A 19,839-nucleotide genomic window follows, 5' to 3' on the forward strand; every position below is an offset into this window, starting at 1 on the left:
TACAAAATGGAGAAATAATCATAAAGACTTAAACACTGTCTTTGGTGCTTATACTGCCCTCAAATCTCTAAATACTCAATAACAAATTCCCAGTGGCAGGCGCCTCTCAACCATTCACAGGTCCCCATACCCTTTTCCTTCTCTTCCAGGAAATCTGTCCTCCCTTGTGTAGCTAAAGAATGAATCTTTGCATAGATGATAATGAAAGTTTACATTTACTTTTAATTGGAGCTATCTGGAGACAATTCAAAATTTTTCCTGGAGACAAACCAACAGTAACTGAAACATTGGCATGGCAGCAAGTGAGTGAATAAAAGGCTGTGAAAACTTAAGCTAGTCATGCTTAAAAAGTTTGTGTCTTTGGAGGGCATCATTCAGGCTTCAGCTCAAATGTCATCTGCCTTAGGGACTTCTAAGCCCACTAATTCTAAAGTGCTTTCTTACATGTCGAAGCGGTCTGTTGTCTTCATAACAGCACCATTTGACATGATATTATGCAGTCTTCATAACACTTAGCACCATTTGATACGATAGTTTGCATCGTTCCACTTGATGGTTATCTATCCTTACTAGACGATAAGCTCCATGAAATAGGGGTTGGGTTATACAGTCAGTCCATCTGCTGGTGACTGGTTCTTGGACACTCCCCTATTCCCCCACCATGAGGGTACCAAAATTTACAGATGCTCTAGTCTCATGTAAAATGGTGTAGTATTTGCATGTAGGCTATTCTGTATGCTTTAAATCATCTTCAGATTACTTATAATAAGTAATACAATGTAAATGATATGTAAATAGTTGTATTGTTTTTTAATTTGTATTATTTTGTGTTTTTTTCATTTTTTAACTCAAATACTTTCTATGGAATACAGAGGGCTAACTGTATTCCCAACACTGACACAAAATAGGGAGGGACTCAATACCTATGTGTAGAATGACTGAATGAATTGAATGAGGCCTTACCTTGATTTACATACTGCAAAGTCATTTGAAGAATTTATTGGGATTTATTGAATGCAGTGGCCACTTTTGGGGTTCCTGTGTCTTTCTTCACAATCCAATCCAGCCTACATGCAAACAACCATGTTTAAGGGACCTGCAGTAGGTATTCATCTTGGCACCATCTACTCTTGTGTGGTTGTTTTCCAGCATGGAAAAATAGAGGTAATTGCCAATGATCAGGGAAATCCAATCACTCCAAGCTATGTCACCTTTACTGATACTGAACAATTGCTCAGTGATGCCACAAAGAATCAAGTTGCAATGAACCCCATGAACGCACTTTTTGATGCCAAATCTGATTGCTGATTGGACACAGACTTGATTATGCTGTTGTCCAGTCTGATATGAAGCATTGGCCCTTCATAGTAGTGAATAATGCTGGCAGGCCCAAGGTCCAAGTAGAATACAAGGGAGAGAGAAAAAAACGTCTGTCCAGAAAGGTGTCCTCTAGGGCACGGGTCCTCAATCCCCAGGCCACGGACTGGTACCGGGCTGTGGCCTGTTAGGAACTGGCTGCGCAGCAGAAGGTGAGTGGCAGCAAGTCAGTGAATCTTCATCTGTATTTACAGCGGCTCCCCATCATTCACATTATCACCTGAGCTCCTGTCAGGTGAGTGGCAGCATTAGATTCTCATAAGAGTGTCAACCCTATTGTGAATTGCACACGCAAGGGATCTAGCACTTCTTATGAGAATCTAATGCCTGATGATCTGTCACTGTCTTCCATCACCTCCAGATGGGAAAGACTAGTTGTGAGAAAACAAGTTCAGGGCTCCTACTGATGGTACATTATGATGAGTTATATAATTATTTCATTATATATTACAATGTAATAATAATATAAAGTGCACAATAAATGTAATGTGTTTGAATCATCCTAAAACTATCTTCCCCCCATCCTACCCCCTGCAACTTGGTCTGTGGAAAAATTGTCTTCCTTGAAGCTGGTCCCTGGTGCCAAAAAGGTTGGGGACAGCTGCTCTGTTGTTCTGACAAAGATGAAGGAAATGGCAGAAGCCTACCTTGGGAAGAGTGTTACCAATGCTGTGGTCACAATATCAGCTTAGTTTAATGATTCTCAGCATCAGGCTACCAAAGATGCTGGAATTGTTACTTATCTCAATGTACTGAGAATTATCAATGAGCAAACTGCTGCTTCTATTGCTTATGCCTTAGACAGAAGGTTGGAGCTCAAAGAAACGTGCTGATCTTTGACCTTGGAAGTGGTATTTTTGAATTTTTATTTATTTATTTTTTTGAGATGGATTCTCACTCTGTTACCCAGGCTGGAGTGGTGTGATCTTGGCTCACTGTAATCTCTGCCTCCTGGGTTCAAGTGATTCTCTTGCCTCAGCCTCCTGAGTAGCTGGGATTACAGGCACCCACCACCACACCTGACTAATTTTTTTTGTATTTTTAGTAGAGATGTGGTTTCACCCTTTTGGCCAGGCTGGTCTCGAACTCCTGACTTCAGGTGATCTGCCCCCCTCAGCCTCCCAAAGTGCTGAGATTACAGGCGTGAGCCACCATTCCTGGCTTTTTTTTTTTTTTTTTGTAAGACAGAATCTCACCCTGTTGCCCAGGCTGGAGTGCAGTGGTGCAATCTTGGCTCACTGCAACCTCTGCCTCCAGGGTTCAAGCCATTCTTGTGCCTCAGCCTCCCAAGTAGCTGGGATTACAGGCATGCGCCACCATCCTCGGCTAATTTTTTTATTTTTAATAGAGACAGAGTTTTGCCATGTTGGCCAGGCTGGTCTCAAACTCTTGACCTCAGGTGATCCACCTGCCTCAGCCTCCCAAAGTACTGGGATTACAGGCGTGAGCCACTGCACTTGGCCTGGAAGTGGCACTTTAAATGTGTCAGTCCTCACTGTTGAAGATGGAATCTTTGAGGTGAAATCTACAGCAGGAGACACCAACTTAGGTGGAAAAGACTTTGACAACCAAGTGGTCCACCATTTTATTGCCGAGTTCAAGCACAAGCATACAAAAGATATCAGTGAGAATAAGAGAGCTATCTAACGTCTCCATACTGCTTGTGAACATGCTAAGTACACTCTCTCTTGAGCAACCAGGCTAGTATTGAGATCCATTTTCTCTATGGAGGAATCAACTTCTATACCTCTTACACATGCCCGATTTGAAGAACTGAATGCTGACCTTTTCTGTGACACCTGGACCCCGTAGTGAAAGCCCTTCAAGATGCCAAACTAGACAAGTCACAGATTCATGATATTTTCCTGGATGATGGTTCTACTCGTATCCCCAAGATTCAGAAGCTTCTCTAAGACTTTTTCAATGGAAAATAACTGAATAAGAGCATCAGCCCTAAAGAAGCTGTTGCTTATGGTGCAGCTGTTCAAGCAGCCATTCTGTCTGGCAACAAATCTGAAAATGCTCAAGATTTGTTGCTCTTGTATGTCATTCTTCCTTTCCATGGTATTGAAACTGCTGGTGTAGTCATGACTGTTCTCATTAAGCATAATACCATTCCTTCCAAGCAGACAGACCTTCACTACCTACCCTGACAAGCATCCTGATGTGCTTATTCAGATTTATGAAGGGTGAGCATGTCATGACCAAGGATACCAACCTGCTTGGCAAGTTTCAACTCATAGGCATACCTTTTGCACTCCAAGGTGTTCCTCACATTGAAGTCACATTTGATATTGGTGCCAATGGCACCTTCAATGTCTCTGCTGTGCACAAGAGTACAGGAAAAGAGAACAAGAGTACTGTCACTAATGACAAGGGCCATTTTAGCAAGAAAGATATTAAGCGTATGGTCCAGGAGGCTGAGCAGTACAAAGCTGAAGATGAGAAGCAGAGACAGGTGTCATCCAAGAATTCCCTTGAATCCTATGAATTCAACATGGAAGCAACTGTTGAAGATGAGAAACTTCAAGGCAAGATTCATGATGAAGACAAACAGAAGATTCTTGTCAGGCATAATGAAATTATTAACTGGATAGATAAGAATCAGGCTGTTGAGAAGGAAGAATTTGAACATCAGCAGAAAGGGCTGGAGAAAGTCTGCAATCCCATCATTAACAAGCTGTAGCAGAGTGCAGGAGGAATGCCTAGGGGATTCACTGTTGGTGGATCTTCTGCCTCTGGTGGTGCTTTCTGAGGGCCCACCACTGAGTAAGATAACCCAAGTATAGATGCAGCATCGTTCCACACACTTGAAACATTGAAGGACCCAAGTATGTAGCAAATTCTGTGGCAGTTTTTTTTTTTTTCATCAGTCAATGTAGTTTCATTTTTCCCAGTCAAAATTTGCCCAAAAAGGTGCATAATCTCATAAAAAAAAAAAAGAAGTATATAGAAAGTAAGCCTTTAAAGGAATTGGAGAGATCATTCCAAACTGGGGCAGGAAATTGAGTTGACTTCATGAGGAAGATGGTGTTTGAGAGACATAGAAAGATGGCTGAGTCAATAGGGGCAGTGGGCCTTAAACTCCTGTAGAGGAGATACAATCAAATCTATAACACGAAGTTGTTGGAGAGTGCCAGAATGTCATCCATGCCAGTTCAATATCAATTGTTCAGTTCTACAGTGGCTTATCAAAGCCTCTTTTAGATCAGACCCTGTGCATGCCTTTAGAAGGCTTGCTCTTCAAGAAGCATCTAGTTTAGTATACAGACATGGAAACCCACATAGATCATAGTAGGATAAATACTATGTTACAAATAAGTTTGAGGTGCTATGGGAGCATGAAAGAAGGAGACCCATGGCTGGGTGTGGTGGTTCATGCCTGTAATCCCAGCACTCTGGGAGGCCGAGGCTGGCGTATCACAAGGTCAGGAGATCGAGACCGTCCTGGCTAACATGGTGAAACCCCGTCTCTACTAAAAACACAAAAAATTAGCTGGGCGTGGTGGCAGGTGCCTGTAGTCCCAGCTACTCAGGAGACTGAGGCAGGAGAATGGCGTGAACCCGGGAGGCGGAGGTTGCAGTGAGTCGAGATCATGCCACTTCACTCCAGCCTTGGTGACAGAGTGAGACTTCGTCTCAAAAAAAAAAAAAAAAAAAAAAAAAAAGGAGGAGACCCAACCCAGGACATGCTACTGGGAAGACGTGCTACTGGGAAGAAGTAATCCCTGGGTTGAGTCTTGAAGAGTATTTACCAGGCAAGGAGGGCAGAGGATGTGTTGGAATAAAGCATTCCAAGCAAAGGGGACAATAGGAGGAAAAGTGGAAAGTCATAAAGTAGGCTGGGTGTGGTGACTCATACCTGTAATCCTAGCAATTTGGCAGGCCAAGGCGGGTGGATCACCTGAGGTCAGGAGTTCGAGACCAGCCTGGCCAACACGGTGAAACCCCGTCTCTACTGAAAGTACAAAAATTAGCTGGGCATGTTGGCGGGTGCCTGTAATCTCAGCTGCTCGGGAGGCTGAGGCAGGAGAATCGCTTGAGCCCCGGAGACAGAGGTTGCAGTGAGCCAAGATCGCACCACTGCACTCCAGCCTGGGTGACAGAGTGAGACTCCGTCTCAAAAACAAAACAAAACCAAACCAGAAAGTCATAACATAGCCCAGTGTGTGAGTGGAACTGCAAGCCCTGGGTTGAGCTGTAGTACAGGCTGCAGTAAGGTGGCAAGTGTCAGGGATGAAGCTGAAGAGGTTGGCAGGGACCGGATCACAGAGGTCCAATTTATGTTTCTGAAGGTTCTCTCTGGCGATCCTTGCGGTGAGGAGAGACTGCAGTGGGCTAACATGAAGGCCAGTGTAAGGGTGATTGCAAGATTCCAGTTAAGATGTAATGGGGTCTAAACCAAGTCTGTGACTGTGAAGACATCAGAGATGTTAACCCACATTTCTTATTTTTTTCCTAACATTTTATGATGAACATTTTCAAACATTCAGAAAATCAAAGTAATTGTACTATGAACACCCAAATATCCACCACCCAGATTCTACAACTAGCATTTTACTACACTTGACTTTATCACGTATGTCCAGCCATGTATCAACACTTTATGCATTTCAAAATTATGAACATGTGTACACATTCCTTTAAACATTTCATCATGCATGCCATTTACTAGAGTTCAATATGTGAACCTTTTTAAAGGTCAAATATCCATAAAATGAAATAAATGCACGTGTCTTAAGATCATAATTTCATGTTTTGACAAATGTCAAAACATGTTACCTGTGTAACCCACATCCCTACTGAGATACAGAACATTACCATAATCTCAGAAAGTTGCCACATGTCCTTTTCCAGTCAATTATAGCTCTTATTCCTTTCAGAGTTGACCTTGAGTTTGGAATGTGTGAAAATAGACATTCCAGGTGAAGGGAACCTAGGTGGCTCCCTCTCCAGCCAAGGCATAGAGGCAGTTAACTAGGGAAGAACATACAAATGTTAGTAAACAAGTTTGGATGGATGCCCTTCAGCCTTCCACCTCTCTCCCTACGAAGCCGAATCTCTTTGAGTCAAAGCATAAAACATGGAAGTAGAGAGGAGTTGAGTCAAGGGACTGTCAGGCCCTCAGGAGCTGACAGTCTTCAGGGGAGGAGGAGACAGAAGCACTGACAGTCACAATTCAGTGTAACAAATGTTAAATGTTATCTTGTACCAGGGTCAGGGCTATAACCAAGGGAAGGGCAGAAAGTTAGGTAAAACACCACAAATATGCCACAAGGGTTTGTTGTATGTGCGTATGTCTGAGAGAGAGAGAGAAGTGATAAAGTGAGTGACTCAGACTCTTGGTACTGGAGGAGCTCAAAGGAAAAGAGAGAAGAGTATTTACCAGCCATGAAAAGTTTTCCGTAAGTAAAGTCTTAAGGGATGTTGACTGTTAAGTGTGGTAGACATAAAGATGTTTCAGTTATAGTTAACAGAAAGTGCGAGTCAAACAGGGACACTGGCCCATGTAACTGTAAGTCTAGAGTTATGTGAGTTTTAGGTACAGTTTGATCAGAGCTTTGGTCCTGATGATCTCACTGCTGTCCTATTTTGTGTGTGTTAGCTTTTGTCTTCGGGATACTTCTTCATGGTCACAATATGACTGTTTGTAGCAGTTTAAAAATTGAGCTGCTATAGTAAATTCTTGGGCATTCTCAATACTTGAGTATGGAACATGTGCTCGTGGAAGGAAATAACATTGCACTTTATAAACACTATTGCAAATGGAAAATGCAATGTCTCAAGTAAAACTTTAAATTTGGCACCATAAAAAAAGAACTAAGGAGAAGAATATTTATATTAGCCTTCTAGAAAGTTGTAGAAAATAGTTTTTTGGTTTTTTTTTTTGAGACAAAGTCTCGTTCTGTCATCCAGGCTGGAGTGCAGTGGTGCGATCTCGGCTCACTGAAACCTCTGCCTCCCTGGTTCAAGTGATTCTCCTGCCTCAGCCTCCCGAGTAGCTGAGACTACAAGTAAGCATCACCACACCCAGCTAATTTTTGTATTTTTAGTAGAGGTGGGGTTTCGTCATGTTGGCCAGGCGGGTCTCGAACTCAAGTGATCCTCTTGCCTTGGCCTCCCTAGTATACCCTACTCACTTTTAATTATTTATTTATTTATTATTTTGAGACGGAGTTTCGCTCTTGTCACCCAGGCTGGAGTGCAATGGCACGATCTTGGCTTACTGCAATTTCTACCTCCTGGGTTCAAGTAATTCTTCTGCCTCAGCCTCCCAAGTAGCTGGGATTACAAGCACCGGCCACCATGCCCAGCTAATTTTTGTATTTTTAGTAGAGACAGGGTTTCACTATGTTGGTCAGGCTGGTCTCGAACTCCTGACCTCAAATGATCTGCCCACCTAGGCCTCCCAAAGTGCTGGGATTACAGGTGTGAGCCACTGCACCTGGCCTTATTTTTTATTTTTATTTTTTGAGACAGGATCTCACTCCATCACCCAGGCTAGAGTGCAGTGGCATTATCATATCTCACTACAGCCTGAATTCCTGGGCTCAAGTGATCCTCCCAGCCTCCTGAGTAGCTAGGAATACAGGCATGTACCACTACACCTGGCTGATTTTTGAAATTTTTTGTAGAGACAGGTCTCACTGTATTGCCCATGCTTGTCTTGAACTCCTGGACATTTATTTATTTATTTATTTATTTTTTCACTCTGTTGCCCAGGCTGGCATACAGTGGTGCAATGATGGCTCACTGCAGTGTAGACCTCCTGGGCTCAAGTGATCCTCCCACTTCAGCCTCTCAGATAGCTGAGACTACAGATGTGAGCCACCACGCTGGGCTAATTGGATTTTTAGTGTTAAGCAATTCTCCTGCCTTGGCTTCCCAAAGTGTTGGGATTACAGGTATGAGTGACTGTGCCCAGAATCCTACACACTTTTAAAAAATATTTTTGGATTTTAAGGGGTTTTCGTAGAGTTCTGGAATCCTGTAAATTCTTTTCAAATTCTGTTTTTTTTTTTTTTTTTTTTTTTTTTTTTTTTTTGAGATGGAATCTCACCCTGTCGTCAGGCTGGAGTGCAGTGGTGTGATCTTGGCTCACTGCAACCTCCGCCTCCCAGGTTCAAGCGATTCTCTTGCCTCAGCCTTCCAAGTAGCTGGGACTACAGGTGCCTGCCACCAGGCCCAGCTAATTTTTGTATTTTAAGTAGAAACGGGGCTTTACCATGTTGACCAGGATGGTCTCTAACTCCTGACCTCGTGATCCACCCGCCTCCACCTCCCAAAGTGCTGGGATTACAGGCATGAACCACCGTGCCCAGCCGGTTTTTTTTTTCTTTTTTTTTTTAATGGAGTCTCACTCTGTCGTTCAGGGTAGAGTGTCGTGGCGCCATCTCGGCTCACTGCAACCTCTGCCTCCGGGTTTAAGTGATTCTCTTGCCTCAGCCTTCTGAGTAGCTGGGATTACAGGCGCTGGCCACCATGCCCAGCTAATTTTTATATTTTCAGTAGAGACAGGGTTTCACGATGTTGGCCAGGCTGGTCTCAAACTCCTGACCTCAAGTCATCCGCCTGCCTCAGCCTCCCAAAGTGCTGGGATTAAAGGTGTGAGCCACCGTGCCCAGCCTAATTCAGTTCAAATTCTAAGCTAGGTGTTTTATAACCTATATGTGTAGAACATGACAAATATTTACCAAATATACTTTCATTAAAATCTGAGGGGTGAAACCCCAATTAAGAAAAAACTCCTACTTAAAAACAATAAAGTTTTAGTTGCCACATTATCTTTAAAATACAATATGCCTTATTGTGTAGCATATCTCAAACTTTAAAATATTTACTTTAGGCCAGGTGCACTGGCTCACACCTGTAATCCCAGCACTTTGGAAGGCTGAGGCGGGTCGATCACTTGAGGTTAGGAGTTAGGAGACCAGCCAGGCTGGTCTCAAACCACCACCTCGTTTCACCAACATGGTAAAACCCCGTTTCTACTAAAAATACAAAAAGTTAGCCTAGCGTGGTGGCACATGCCTGTAATCCCAGCTACCCGGAATGCTAAGGCAGGAGAATTGCTTGGACGCAGGAGGCAGAGGTTGCAGTGAGCCGAGATTGTGCCACTGCACTCCAGCCTGGGCGACAGAGGGAGACTCGATCTCCAAAACAAAACAAAACAAAACAAAAAACAAAAAAGCACTTTAAATGTGATTTAAAGCCTAGTTATTAAAGTGTAAATGTTCTCAATGACTTTACGATGTCTTTATGCCACAGTTGTCAAATATAATATTTCTAGAATTTACAGTTGTTTGTTAGTACTAAAATAACTCCATGCAGGGCGGAGGTACTTGGACAAGGAACGACCTAAAAAAAGGATCATCACCAGAAAGTTTATTTGTTCATCATCACCAACATGAAGAGGCCAATGGCCAGGAAGAAGCCAATCGTTGAAACCATCCTAAAAGGACTGCATTGCTTGGGAAACCAGAGAAGTTGATGAACATTTGATCTAGCGCCCAACGCCACATCACTCAAGTTTTCTTGCCCTCCAAATCTAACAAAGAAAAAGAGGAAGCAGGGATAGAGGGGAGGAGGAGGGATAGGAGAGGGGGAGAAGGGAGAGAGGAAAGGCAAGAGAGAGACAGAAAGGGGGGGAGGGGAGAGGAGAGTGGGAGAGAGGGAGAGGGGAGAGGAGAGGGGGGAGAGAGAGAGAAAAGGGGGGAGAGAGAGAGAGAGAGAGAAATGAGAGATGTGCGGAGATCTGTCCAAGGAGGACTTGAGCGCCAAGTCCCGCCCCTGTTTCCCAGGTAACCGGATAAACAGACTCCATCTTTTCCTCGGTGAACTCAGCTAGGTGTTAAGAGGCAGGCAAGAAGCAGTGGGCAGGAAGTACGAGTGAGGTTGTGCTCTTTCCTGAGAGCGGGGTTCCTCAAGGGTTTGGAAACGTCCCTCGAGCCAGGTACAGTTTTCCCGTAGAGATGAGTGCTCTTGGAGAAATGAAAGTGGGGAGAAATCGTCCCTGAACGTGGAGATTGGACACCCCAACGAAGGGAAGGATGATTTAGGAGACAGGAGGGTCATCATGGGAACAAAATTTCCCATGGAGTTGGGGATCAGAGTGGGATTAGGAAAAGAAGATTCCCGATGCGGGGAGAGCCCTGTGGTTAGTAATAAGTGTGAGGGAAGGATGGCATCACCAGAAACAAAATTTCCATTGAGTAAGGGGCTTGAAATGGGATCAGAAAGACAGAATATTTCTAAGACTCTCATGCAGAGGGGAAGTTTAGGAGTCGACAGTGCCTCAGCCACAGAGGGAACAAAACCTTCTCTGTTGCCAGGAAGAATGGGGTTAGAAAATGAAAGTCTTCTTGCAAGATATACCCATGGACGGATAATACAGCCTCCTTTGGGCAGGGTGTGTGGAAGTCCACAGGCTGTAGGGAGCAGCAGAGCTCCTTTGGCTAGTGGCTCTGAAAGGGTAGAGCAGTTAGTGGGAAAGCCTGTTTTGGATATGGAACCAAGACAGGAAATGGAAAAAGAGTCTACCTGTGTTGTAATGAAACCCGGCACAGAGATTAAGCCTCCTGTGGAGGTGGACATTGGACTAACCCAAGCCGAGGAGCCAGATGAGACTAAGAATACAGAGCCCCAAATGGGCTTGGTGATAGAACCTCCCCAATGCCAGTTTGCCCAACAACCTGAAGAGAGAAAGGAGGCTGGAAACATTGAATCAGGAGTGGAACCTCCAGATCGCATCAGACCCATATACTCTGGGAAATTTTTTGATCGAACACCTTGCTGGCCAAGTGTAAGTTTTTTCTACTTTCCCTAGGAACTAAACTGTGTATAGCTATGTCTTTATTGAGATGATAAAGTGATGAAACTTGTTTTGAAGAGACAAATTACGAAGATTTCATGAGATTCGTAAATTTCTTGCTCCACTGGACTCCTTGCAGATGTTACTTAGATTTCTGATTCTCTGCCTCCCTTCCTAGATGTCAGCTTTGTTTTCTGTGCACACCAGTGGTTTGTTCTGATTTCTTTCTCTTTTCTCCTTTAACCTTCATTTCATTTTCCTCAAGTCTCTCACATATTGAGATACATGAAGACACATGCTGTGTCCTAATATTCACACTTTTCTTTTTCCATTCATTGTTTAGTCTGTGAGTTATTTGTTCTTTCAGCAAAGACTTGTGGTGGCCATTGTGCCAGGTACAGGACAAAATAAAATGAAAAGTACATGATCCCTACTTCTAGGTTTAGGCTCACTCCAGTAATGGAGACAGATAACTAAAGGAATAGTATACGGTTATCTAAATGAATAAAAATCACACTATTCTTCCTTTATAGAAGTACACTCTGAATACAGAGCTCAGTGTAAAGATTGCACAATTCTGTTTAGAGGAGATGGGAAAGGCTTAATAGGAAAAGTAATATTTGAGCTAACATTGAAAGGTGTCAGTATTTGAAGAAAGAATGAGGTTAGAGCATTTTAGGCATAAAAAGGTACAGAGCACGACCAATGTTTCCTATGTTTGAGAGGCATGAACAGTTCTATTCAGCCAGCAGAGTGTTGAGAGATGAAGATGAAGAAGAAATATGTAGAAGACATCTAAAGGCCCAGAGTGTAGGGATAAAACATATGGATACAGTATCAATGGTGGATCTTAATGAGGGTAGAAATAAATAAAATTTGGCTTTTAGAAAGATAATTCTGATATCAGTAGTTATGATGAACGGGAAGGGGAAGCTACTGAATGACAAGTAGGTAGTTAGAAGAACATTCCAAAGTTCTGATGGACTGGAATTAATGTAGAGTTAGAAAGAATAGAAAGGAGACTGCACTTTTGAGAGGTTTTTAGATGATATTTAAAAAAATTGCCATTCGGTTGTGGATCTATGTGGTGAGTTTGGGAAGGTTCATGGATGACTCAGGAGTTTCTGTGTTGATAATGATCTCTTTGGGTTTGGTGGCAAATGAATGTCCAGTGTTGGCTATCTTCAGTATGAGATAACAGGTGAAGAAGCCAGGGAGACACTTGGTAATATGAAACAATTGATGCCCTGTGGGTGTGAATGGGAGAAGAAAGTCAAGGCAAGAATCTTGGGAAACATTGACAAGAGGTAATCAGTGAAAAAGATGTCAATAAGGTGAGTTCTTGAGGGCAAAGATTGTATCTTGTTTATTGTTTACCTTCATGTCATACCACAATACCTGGCTTATGGTGGTCAGTCAATAAATACACGTTTGATAAATAGAAGGAAGCCTGGATGATTAAATGGGAGAAAGACCAGTCAGAAAAGAAAAAGGTAAGTCTGAGACACTGGTATTGAGGAACATAAGAAAGTGTCCTTAAGATATAATGTGAATAAAATATTCCACACACCGAAATTTGAGAATAAAACTCAACTGAAGAGGTCACAGGGCTTCCATAGAATTTTGTCTGGGTTTGAAGACTTTTCCCCTTCAGACTCAGAATGTTCTTTTTTTCTGTGTCTCACATTGCTTTCTGATTTCCTCTTTGGATTTTCTCAGCCACTTTACTTGACCACACCTGTTCCCATTTCTGGATTGGTTCTGCAGTTTATAGCTTCTGATCTGATCTGATCTGATCTCACACACATGCAGACACCAGCTTCCAGTTTCCAGCACAGGCAATTCTAAAACCTCTGCTTCCTCCCACTTCTCATACCTTCCTTTCTAAATGTGATAGGACAAGAAAGAGAGTGTTGAGGAGAGATTGACCAGCAGTGTTAAATCATCTCTGATGGGCCTTGTGCAGTGGCACTACCTGTAATCCCAGCACTTTGGGAGGCTGAGGCAGGAGGTTTTTAGTTTTTTGTTTTTTTTTGAGACAGAGTCTCACTCCATCACCCAGGCTAGAGTGCAGTGGTGCGATCTCAGCTCGCTGCAAACTCGGCTCCCTGGGCTTAAGTGATTCTTGTGCCTCAGCCTCCCAGTAGCTGGAATTCTGGGAGCATGCCACCACACCCGGCTAATTTTTTTTTTCTTCTTTTTTTTTTTTTTTTTTAAATTTAAGTTTTGTATTTTCAATTGAGAAGGGGTTTCGCCATGTTGGCCATGCTGGTCCCCTACTCCTGACCTCAAGTGTCCAGCCCACCTTGGCCTCCCAAAGTGCTGGGATTACAGGCATGAGCCACCACACCCAGCAGGCAAGAGGATTTCTCGAGGCCAGGAGTTTGTCATCAGCCTGGGCAACATAGCAAGACTCTGCCTATACAAAAAAGAAAAATTAGCCCAGTGTGGTAGTGTGTGCCTGTAGTCCCAGCTACTTGGGAGAGGTGCGAAGATCATTTGAGCCTGGGAGTTCAAGGTTCCAGTGAGCTATGATCGCGCCACTGCATTCCAGTCTGGGTGACAAAATGAGAGCCTGTCTCCAAACACAAAGTAAAAATAAGATTGATTAACTTTGGACATTAAGAAATTACCAACATTGTTAGAATGACATAATAGAAAAAGAATTCAGATTATAATGTACTGAAGAGCAAATGGGTTATTAGAATCAGAGAAAGCTATCATGAAATTTTTTTCCCTTAAGAAATATGGCAGAAAGAGAAAGAGTAAATATTCCACTTAGGAATCTTATTATTTAGTGAATCAGTGGAGGAGTTTGAGATAACACAAAGGAAGAGAATGGGTGGAACCAGATTCTAGATGAGTGGAAGGGAATGGAATTAGGATTATAGGCAAGAGGAGGGAATCTAACTTCATTAGAAACAAGGCTTCATTTAAAAATAATTTTTAAGATGTTAAAATATTTATTTTGATTATAACACAAGAATAATGACATTATAGAAAATTTAGAAAACAGGGATGAAAATGCCTATAATCTTATCACCTCAACACAATGCCTATTAGCACTTTACTGTTTCATGATTATTAATATTTATTGGTGGCTCACTATATTAATATGGCTATTCATAGACCTTTGCAGGTATTAATTCGTTTGCCCTTATTGCAACCTGTGAGGTATCTACTATTACTAAATCCTATTTTACAGGTAAGGAAATGGAAGCAAATTTAGGTAATTCGGCTAAAGTCATATAGCTAAAAAGTGGTGGAATTTGAAGTCTCAAATTCCTATTTGAGAGCCTGAGTTCTTAATTACTCTATACTTCTTATGACACTTTTATCCAAATGCACTTTTATGTAGTTGTTATATCGAGTGTAAAATTTGTTTTGATTTTTCATTTGTTATTTATAAGATTTCACTATTACTACAAAGACTTCAAAAAGATCTTTTAATGATAAAAAATATTTAAGCCAATTCTTTTTTGTTGTTGTTGAGACAGAGTCTCGCGCTGTCACCCATGCTGGAGTGCAGTGGCACCATCTCAGCTCACTGCAACCTCTGCCTCCTGGGTTCAAGCAATTCTCCTGCCTCAGCCTCCTGAGTAGCTGGAATTATAGGTGTCTGCCCCCACGCCCAGCTAATTTTTTTGTATTTTTAGTAGAGATGGACGGGGTTTCATCATATGGGCCAGGCTGGTCTTGAACTCCTGACTTTGTGATCCACCCACCTCAGCCTTCCAAAGTGCAGGGATTTTAGGCATGAGCCACTGCACCTGGTCAAGCCAATTCTTTAGTTAACTCTTTCCCCCTATTTTTGGGCATTTATTTTTAATTTTTCCAGAATTTTCTACAAAACAGTTTGTCAGCCAGGCATGGTGGCTCATGTCTGTAATCCCAGCATTTTGTGAGGCTGAGGTGGGAGGACTGCTTGAGTCCAGGAGTTTGAGTTCAACCTGGGCAACATAGTGACACCTTGTCTCTCAAAAAAAAAAAAAAAAGTTAAAAAAAAAAAAGTCTTTTTATATGTGTTGGAATATTTTCTTAAGGAAAGAGTTTCAGCAGAAGGCAAAAGCATGGATCTTTTTCTAGTTTCTATTGCCAAATCTCTTCCTAAAAGATTGTAGAAATAAATTTTAAAAATCATAATGATTTGTTAGGCATTGTTTTAATTTACGTTTCTTTGACTTATAATTAGATTGGAAATTGCTTCATATGTTTGTTTTTATTGTTTTTGTTGTCCTTGCATGTGGTCACCTTGCTGAACTCTTATTAGTCATAATTGCTTATCATTATTTCCTTTGTTTGTTTATGACTATTTTGCTTGTATATGGATATTTTAGGTAGACAATCATATTGACACTTTTTCCTTTTCTCTTTGGTATCTATACCTTTCATCTGTCTCTATTTCCTACCTCATTGCATTGGCTATGATTTAAAAAAAAATACAGTATTAAAAACAAGGTCTTTTGGCTGGGCATGGTGGCTTACCCCTGAAATCCCAGCACTTTGGGAGGCCAAGGCAGGTGGATCATCTGAGGTCAGGAGTTTGAGACCAGCCTGGCCAACATGGCAAAACTCTGTCTCTACTAAAAAATGCAAGAATTAGCTGGGTGTGGTGGCAGGCGCCTGTAATCCCAGCTACCTGGGAGGCTGAGGCAGGAGAATCACTTGAGCCTGGGTGGTGGAGGTTGCAGTGAGCCAAGATCGCACCACTGGCCTGGGCGACAGAGCGAGACTCCGTCTCAAACAAACAAACAAAACAACAACAATAACAACAACAAGGTCTCGTTTCTGATTTTAATGGGAATGATTCTAATGTTTCACTATTACCTATGATTTTGTGGGAGATTTCTGATGTTTAAAGTTAAGAATGCTTGTATCCATTTCCAGTTTGCTAAGAAAGTTTAAAATTCAGGACTAAACAATCTGTGAAAAGCTTTCCCCGTGTTTATTGAAATATTATATTTTTCTGAATTAAAATAGTTCATTTTCTTTTTTTTTTTTAATTATACTTTAAGTTCTAGGGTACATGTGCACAACATGCAGGTTTGTTACATCTGTATACATGTGCCATGTTGGTGTGCTGCACCCATTAACTCGTCATTTACATTAGGTATATCTCCTAATGCTATCCCTCCCCCCGCCCCCCTCCCCACAATAGGACTCGGTGTGTGATGTTCCCCTTCCTGTGTCCAAGTAATCTCATTGTTCAATTCCCACCTGTGAGTGAGAACATGTGGTATTTGGTTTTCTGTTCTTGTGATAGTTTGCTGAGAATGATGGTTTCCAGCTACATCTATGTCCCTACAAAGGACACGAACTCATCCTTTTTTATGGCTGCATAGTATTCCATGGGGTATATGTGTCACATTTTCTTAATCCAGTCTGTCACTGATGGATATTTGGGTTGATTCCAAGTCTTTGCTATTGTGAATAGTGCTGCAATAAAAATACGTGTGCATGTGTCTTTATAGCAGCATGACTTATAATCCTTTGGGTATATCCCCAGTAATGGCATGGCTGGGTCAAATGGTATTTCTAGTTCTAGATCCTTGAGGAATCGCCACACTGTTTTCCACAATGGTTGAACTGGTTTACAGTCCCACCAACAGTGTAAAAATGTTCCTGTTTCTCCACATCCTCTCCAGCACCTGTTGTTTCCTGATTTTTTTAATGATCGCCATTCTAACTGGTGTGAGATGGTATCTCATTGTGGTTTTGATTTGCATTTCTCTGATGGCCAGTGATGATGAGCATTTTTTCATGTGTCGGCTGCATAAATATCTTCTTTTGAGAAGTGTCTGTTCATATCCTTTGCCCATTTTTTGATGGGGTGGGTTGTTTGTTTTTCTTGTAAATTTGATTGAGTTCTTTATAGGTTCTGGATATTAGCCCTTTGTCAGATGAGTAGATTGCAAAAATTTTCTCCCATTCTGTAGGTTGCCTGTTCACTCTGATGGTAGTTTCTTTTGCTGTGCAGAAGCTCTTTAGTTTAATTAGATCCCATTTGTCAATTTTGGCTTTTGTTGCCGTTGCTTTTGGTGTTTTAGACATGAAGTCCTTGCCCATGCCTATGTCCTGAATGGTATTACCTAAGTTTTCTTCTAGGGTTTTTATGGTTTTAGGTCTAACATTTAAGTCTCTAATCCATCTTGAATTAATTTTCATATAAGGAGTAAGGAAAGGATCCAGTTTCAGCTTTCTACTTATGGCTAGCCAATTTTCCCAGCACCATTTATTAAATAGGGAATCCTTTCCTCATTTCTTGTTTCTGTCAGGTTTGTCAAAGATCAGATGGCTATAGATGTGTGGTATTTGAAAACTGGCACAAGACAGGGATGCCCTCTCTCACCACTCCTATTCAACATAGTGTTGGAAGTTCTGGCTAGGGCAATCAGGCAAGAGAAAGAAATCAAGAGTATTCAGTTAGGAAAAGAAGAAGTCAAATTGTCCCTGTTTGCAGATGACATGATTGCATATTTAGAAAACCCCATTGTCTCAGTCCAAAATCTTCTTAAGCTGATAAGCAACTTCAGCAAAGTCTCAGGATAGAAAATCAATGTGCAAAAATCACAAACATTCTTATACAGCAGTAACAGAGAGCCAAATCATGAACGAACTCCCATTCACAATAGCTTCAAAGAGAATAAAATACCTAGGAATACAACTTACAGGGAGGTAAAGGACCTCTTCAAGGAGAACTACAAACCACTGCTCAGTAAAATAAAAGAGGACACAAACAAATGGAAGAACATACCATGCTCATGAATAGGAAGAATCAATATTGTGAAAATGGCCATACTGCCCAAGGTAATTTATAGATTCAATGCCATCCCCATTAAGCTACCAATGACTTTCTTCACAGAATTGGAAAAAACTGCTTTAAAGTTCATATGGAACCAAAAAAGACCCCGCATTGCCAAGACAATCCTAGGCCAAAAGAACAAAGCTGGAGGCATCATGCTACCTGACTTCAAACTATACTGCAAGGCTACAGTTACCAAAACAGCATGGTACTGGTACCAAAACAGAGATATAGACCAATGGAACAGAACAGAGCCCTCAGAAAAAATAGTTCATTTTCTAAGGGTAAACCATCTTCATATTTTTGGCCTAAGCCCTACTTGTTTTGATATATTATGTTCATAATATATCCCTGGATTTGACTTGCCAGTGTTTCACTAGGATTTTTGTATTTGTGGTTCTCTGTAAATTCAGACAGTATTTTTTCTTTTTGTGTTTGGTATTAGGGTAATGCTAGTGTATAAAAAGAATTGAGAAGCTTCTCATCTTTCCAACTGTCTTTATGCTTTCTTTGTATGTTATTTATAGTATTAGCTACTATATAGTAAATAATATAGTACTATATATAGTATATACTATATTTAGTATGTACTATATTTATACTATATACTATATTATAGTATTATATACAGTATCATATAGTATATATGTAGTATTATGGTATATAGTATATATTATAAAGTATATACTATATAATACTATATAATAAATTATATAGTATATACTATATAATAATTATATTAAATAAATATTTAATAAAATATTAAATTAGATAAATATTAAATAAAATAATAATATATAGTATATACTATATAATACTATATAATATTGTATACTATATATACTATATACTATATATATACAGCATATACACTACAGTTATTTATTTATATATACTACAGTATTTATTTATAGTATTATCTACTTCTTGTAAGCTTGGTTAAACTCAAACAGCTGAAAAAGGAAGGGAAGGAAATCCCTAACATCCTGACCAGGGGATGGGATGGTAAAGTATTTGATGCCCCTGAGTCTCAGAGTAGGAAGGAAGTGCATTTGGGTGAGGTTGAAACCCAGTGTCAAGCATGGCTGTGAGGAGAGTTTAGATGAAAATCCCCATTGTGAATAACCTGCAAGATCAATCCTTGAGGATAATCACTTTGCATCAGGTGCATTCAGGGAACTGGAAGAGCTTATTTTAATGAGAGAGCTTTCCAGTTTTGAGCAAGGAAAAGTAGATACACCTCATTTTAGGAATACTCATCCTGTGGTTTGAAGTTACTGCCCAAAGTTGGTGTTTAGTTGCGGGTGAAGGTTTGCTCTGATGGATTTATGAGACCCATCAGGCAAGTTCTTCTATTAAAGCAGTCGTGGATATGGAACCAGTGCAGCAAGGAAAAGTTTCCAAGAAATACTGGCTTAAGGAGAGATTTCTGGTGTGTCCTTAATCAAAAAGATTCTTGTGAAAGGAGGTCCTCTGTGTGGAGGCCTGGTAGCCCTTGAAAGAGCACTTGACTTTTGAAAAACACTATCAGAGATCAAAATCTCTACAATGGTCATTTTCTAAGATATCCCAAGACTGTCCGTTGATTTCCATCAATGCACTGACTATGGCAGAAACCTGGAGTTATTAAGACAAAACATCTGAAGCATACAAAGTGCATTGGTAAATGATATTGAGCCCTGGAATAGAAAGAGGAAGAAGGGAAGAGAGCTTCAAGGGCAAGTTTACAAAAATTACAGTGTCCACGATAGCGTAGTGCCATGGGAGATTGAGGCTGCAGTGAACCGTGATAGTATCACTTCACTCCAGCCTGGTTGACAGAGTGAGATCCTACTTAAAAAACAAAAAC

General features: G+C 41.1%; 1 protein-coding gene and 1 pseudogene across 1 annotated transcript in view; both read left to right on the plus strand.

Annotated features, from left to right (window-relative positions):
• Positions 1-1,083: 1,083 nt before the first annotated feature.
• Positions 1,084-4,063, plus strand: LOC697900 (heat shock cognate 71 kDa protein-like; annotated as a pseudogene).
• A 6,228-nt stretch (positions 4,064-10,291) lies between these two features.
• The window catches only part of EFHB (EF-hand domain family member B), a 59,657-nt gene continuing 50,109 nt past the window's right edge, over positions 10,292-19,839 (plus strand). The window contains exon 1 of the mRNA XM_001088383.5: positions 10,292-11,179. Within this exon, the coding sequence (XP_001088383.4) occupies positions 10,454-11,179 (726 nt within the window). The 5' untranslated portion in view covers positions 10,292-10,453. The remainder of the gene's footprint in view (positions 11,180-19,839) is intronic.

This window comes from Macaca mulatta, chromosome 2, assembly GCF_049350105.2.
Source record: "Macaca mulatta isolate MMU2019108-1 chromosome 2, T2T-MMU8v2.0, whole genome shotgun sequence".
NCBI classification, from domain to species: Eukaryota; Metazoa; Chordata; class Mammalia; order Primates; family Cercopithecidae; genus Macaca; species Macaca mulatta.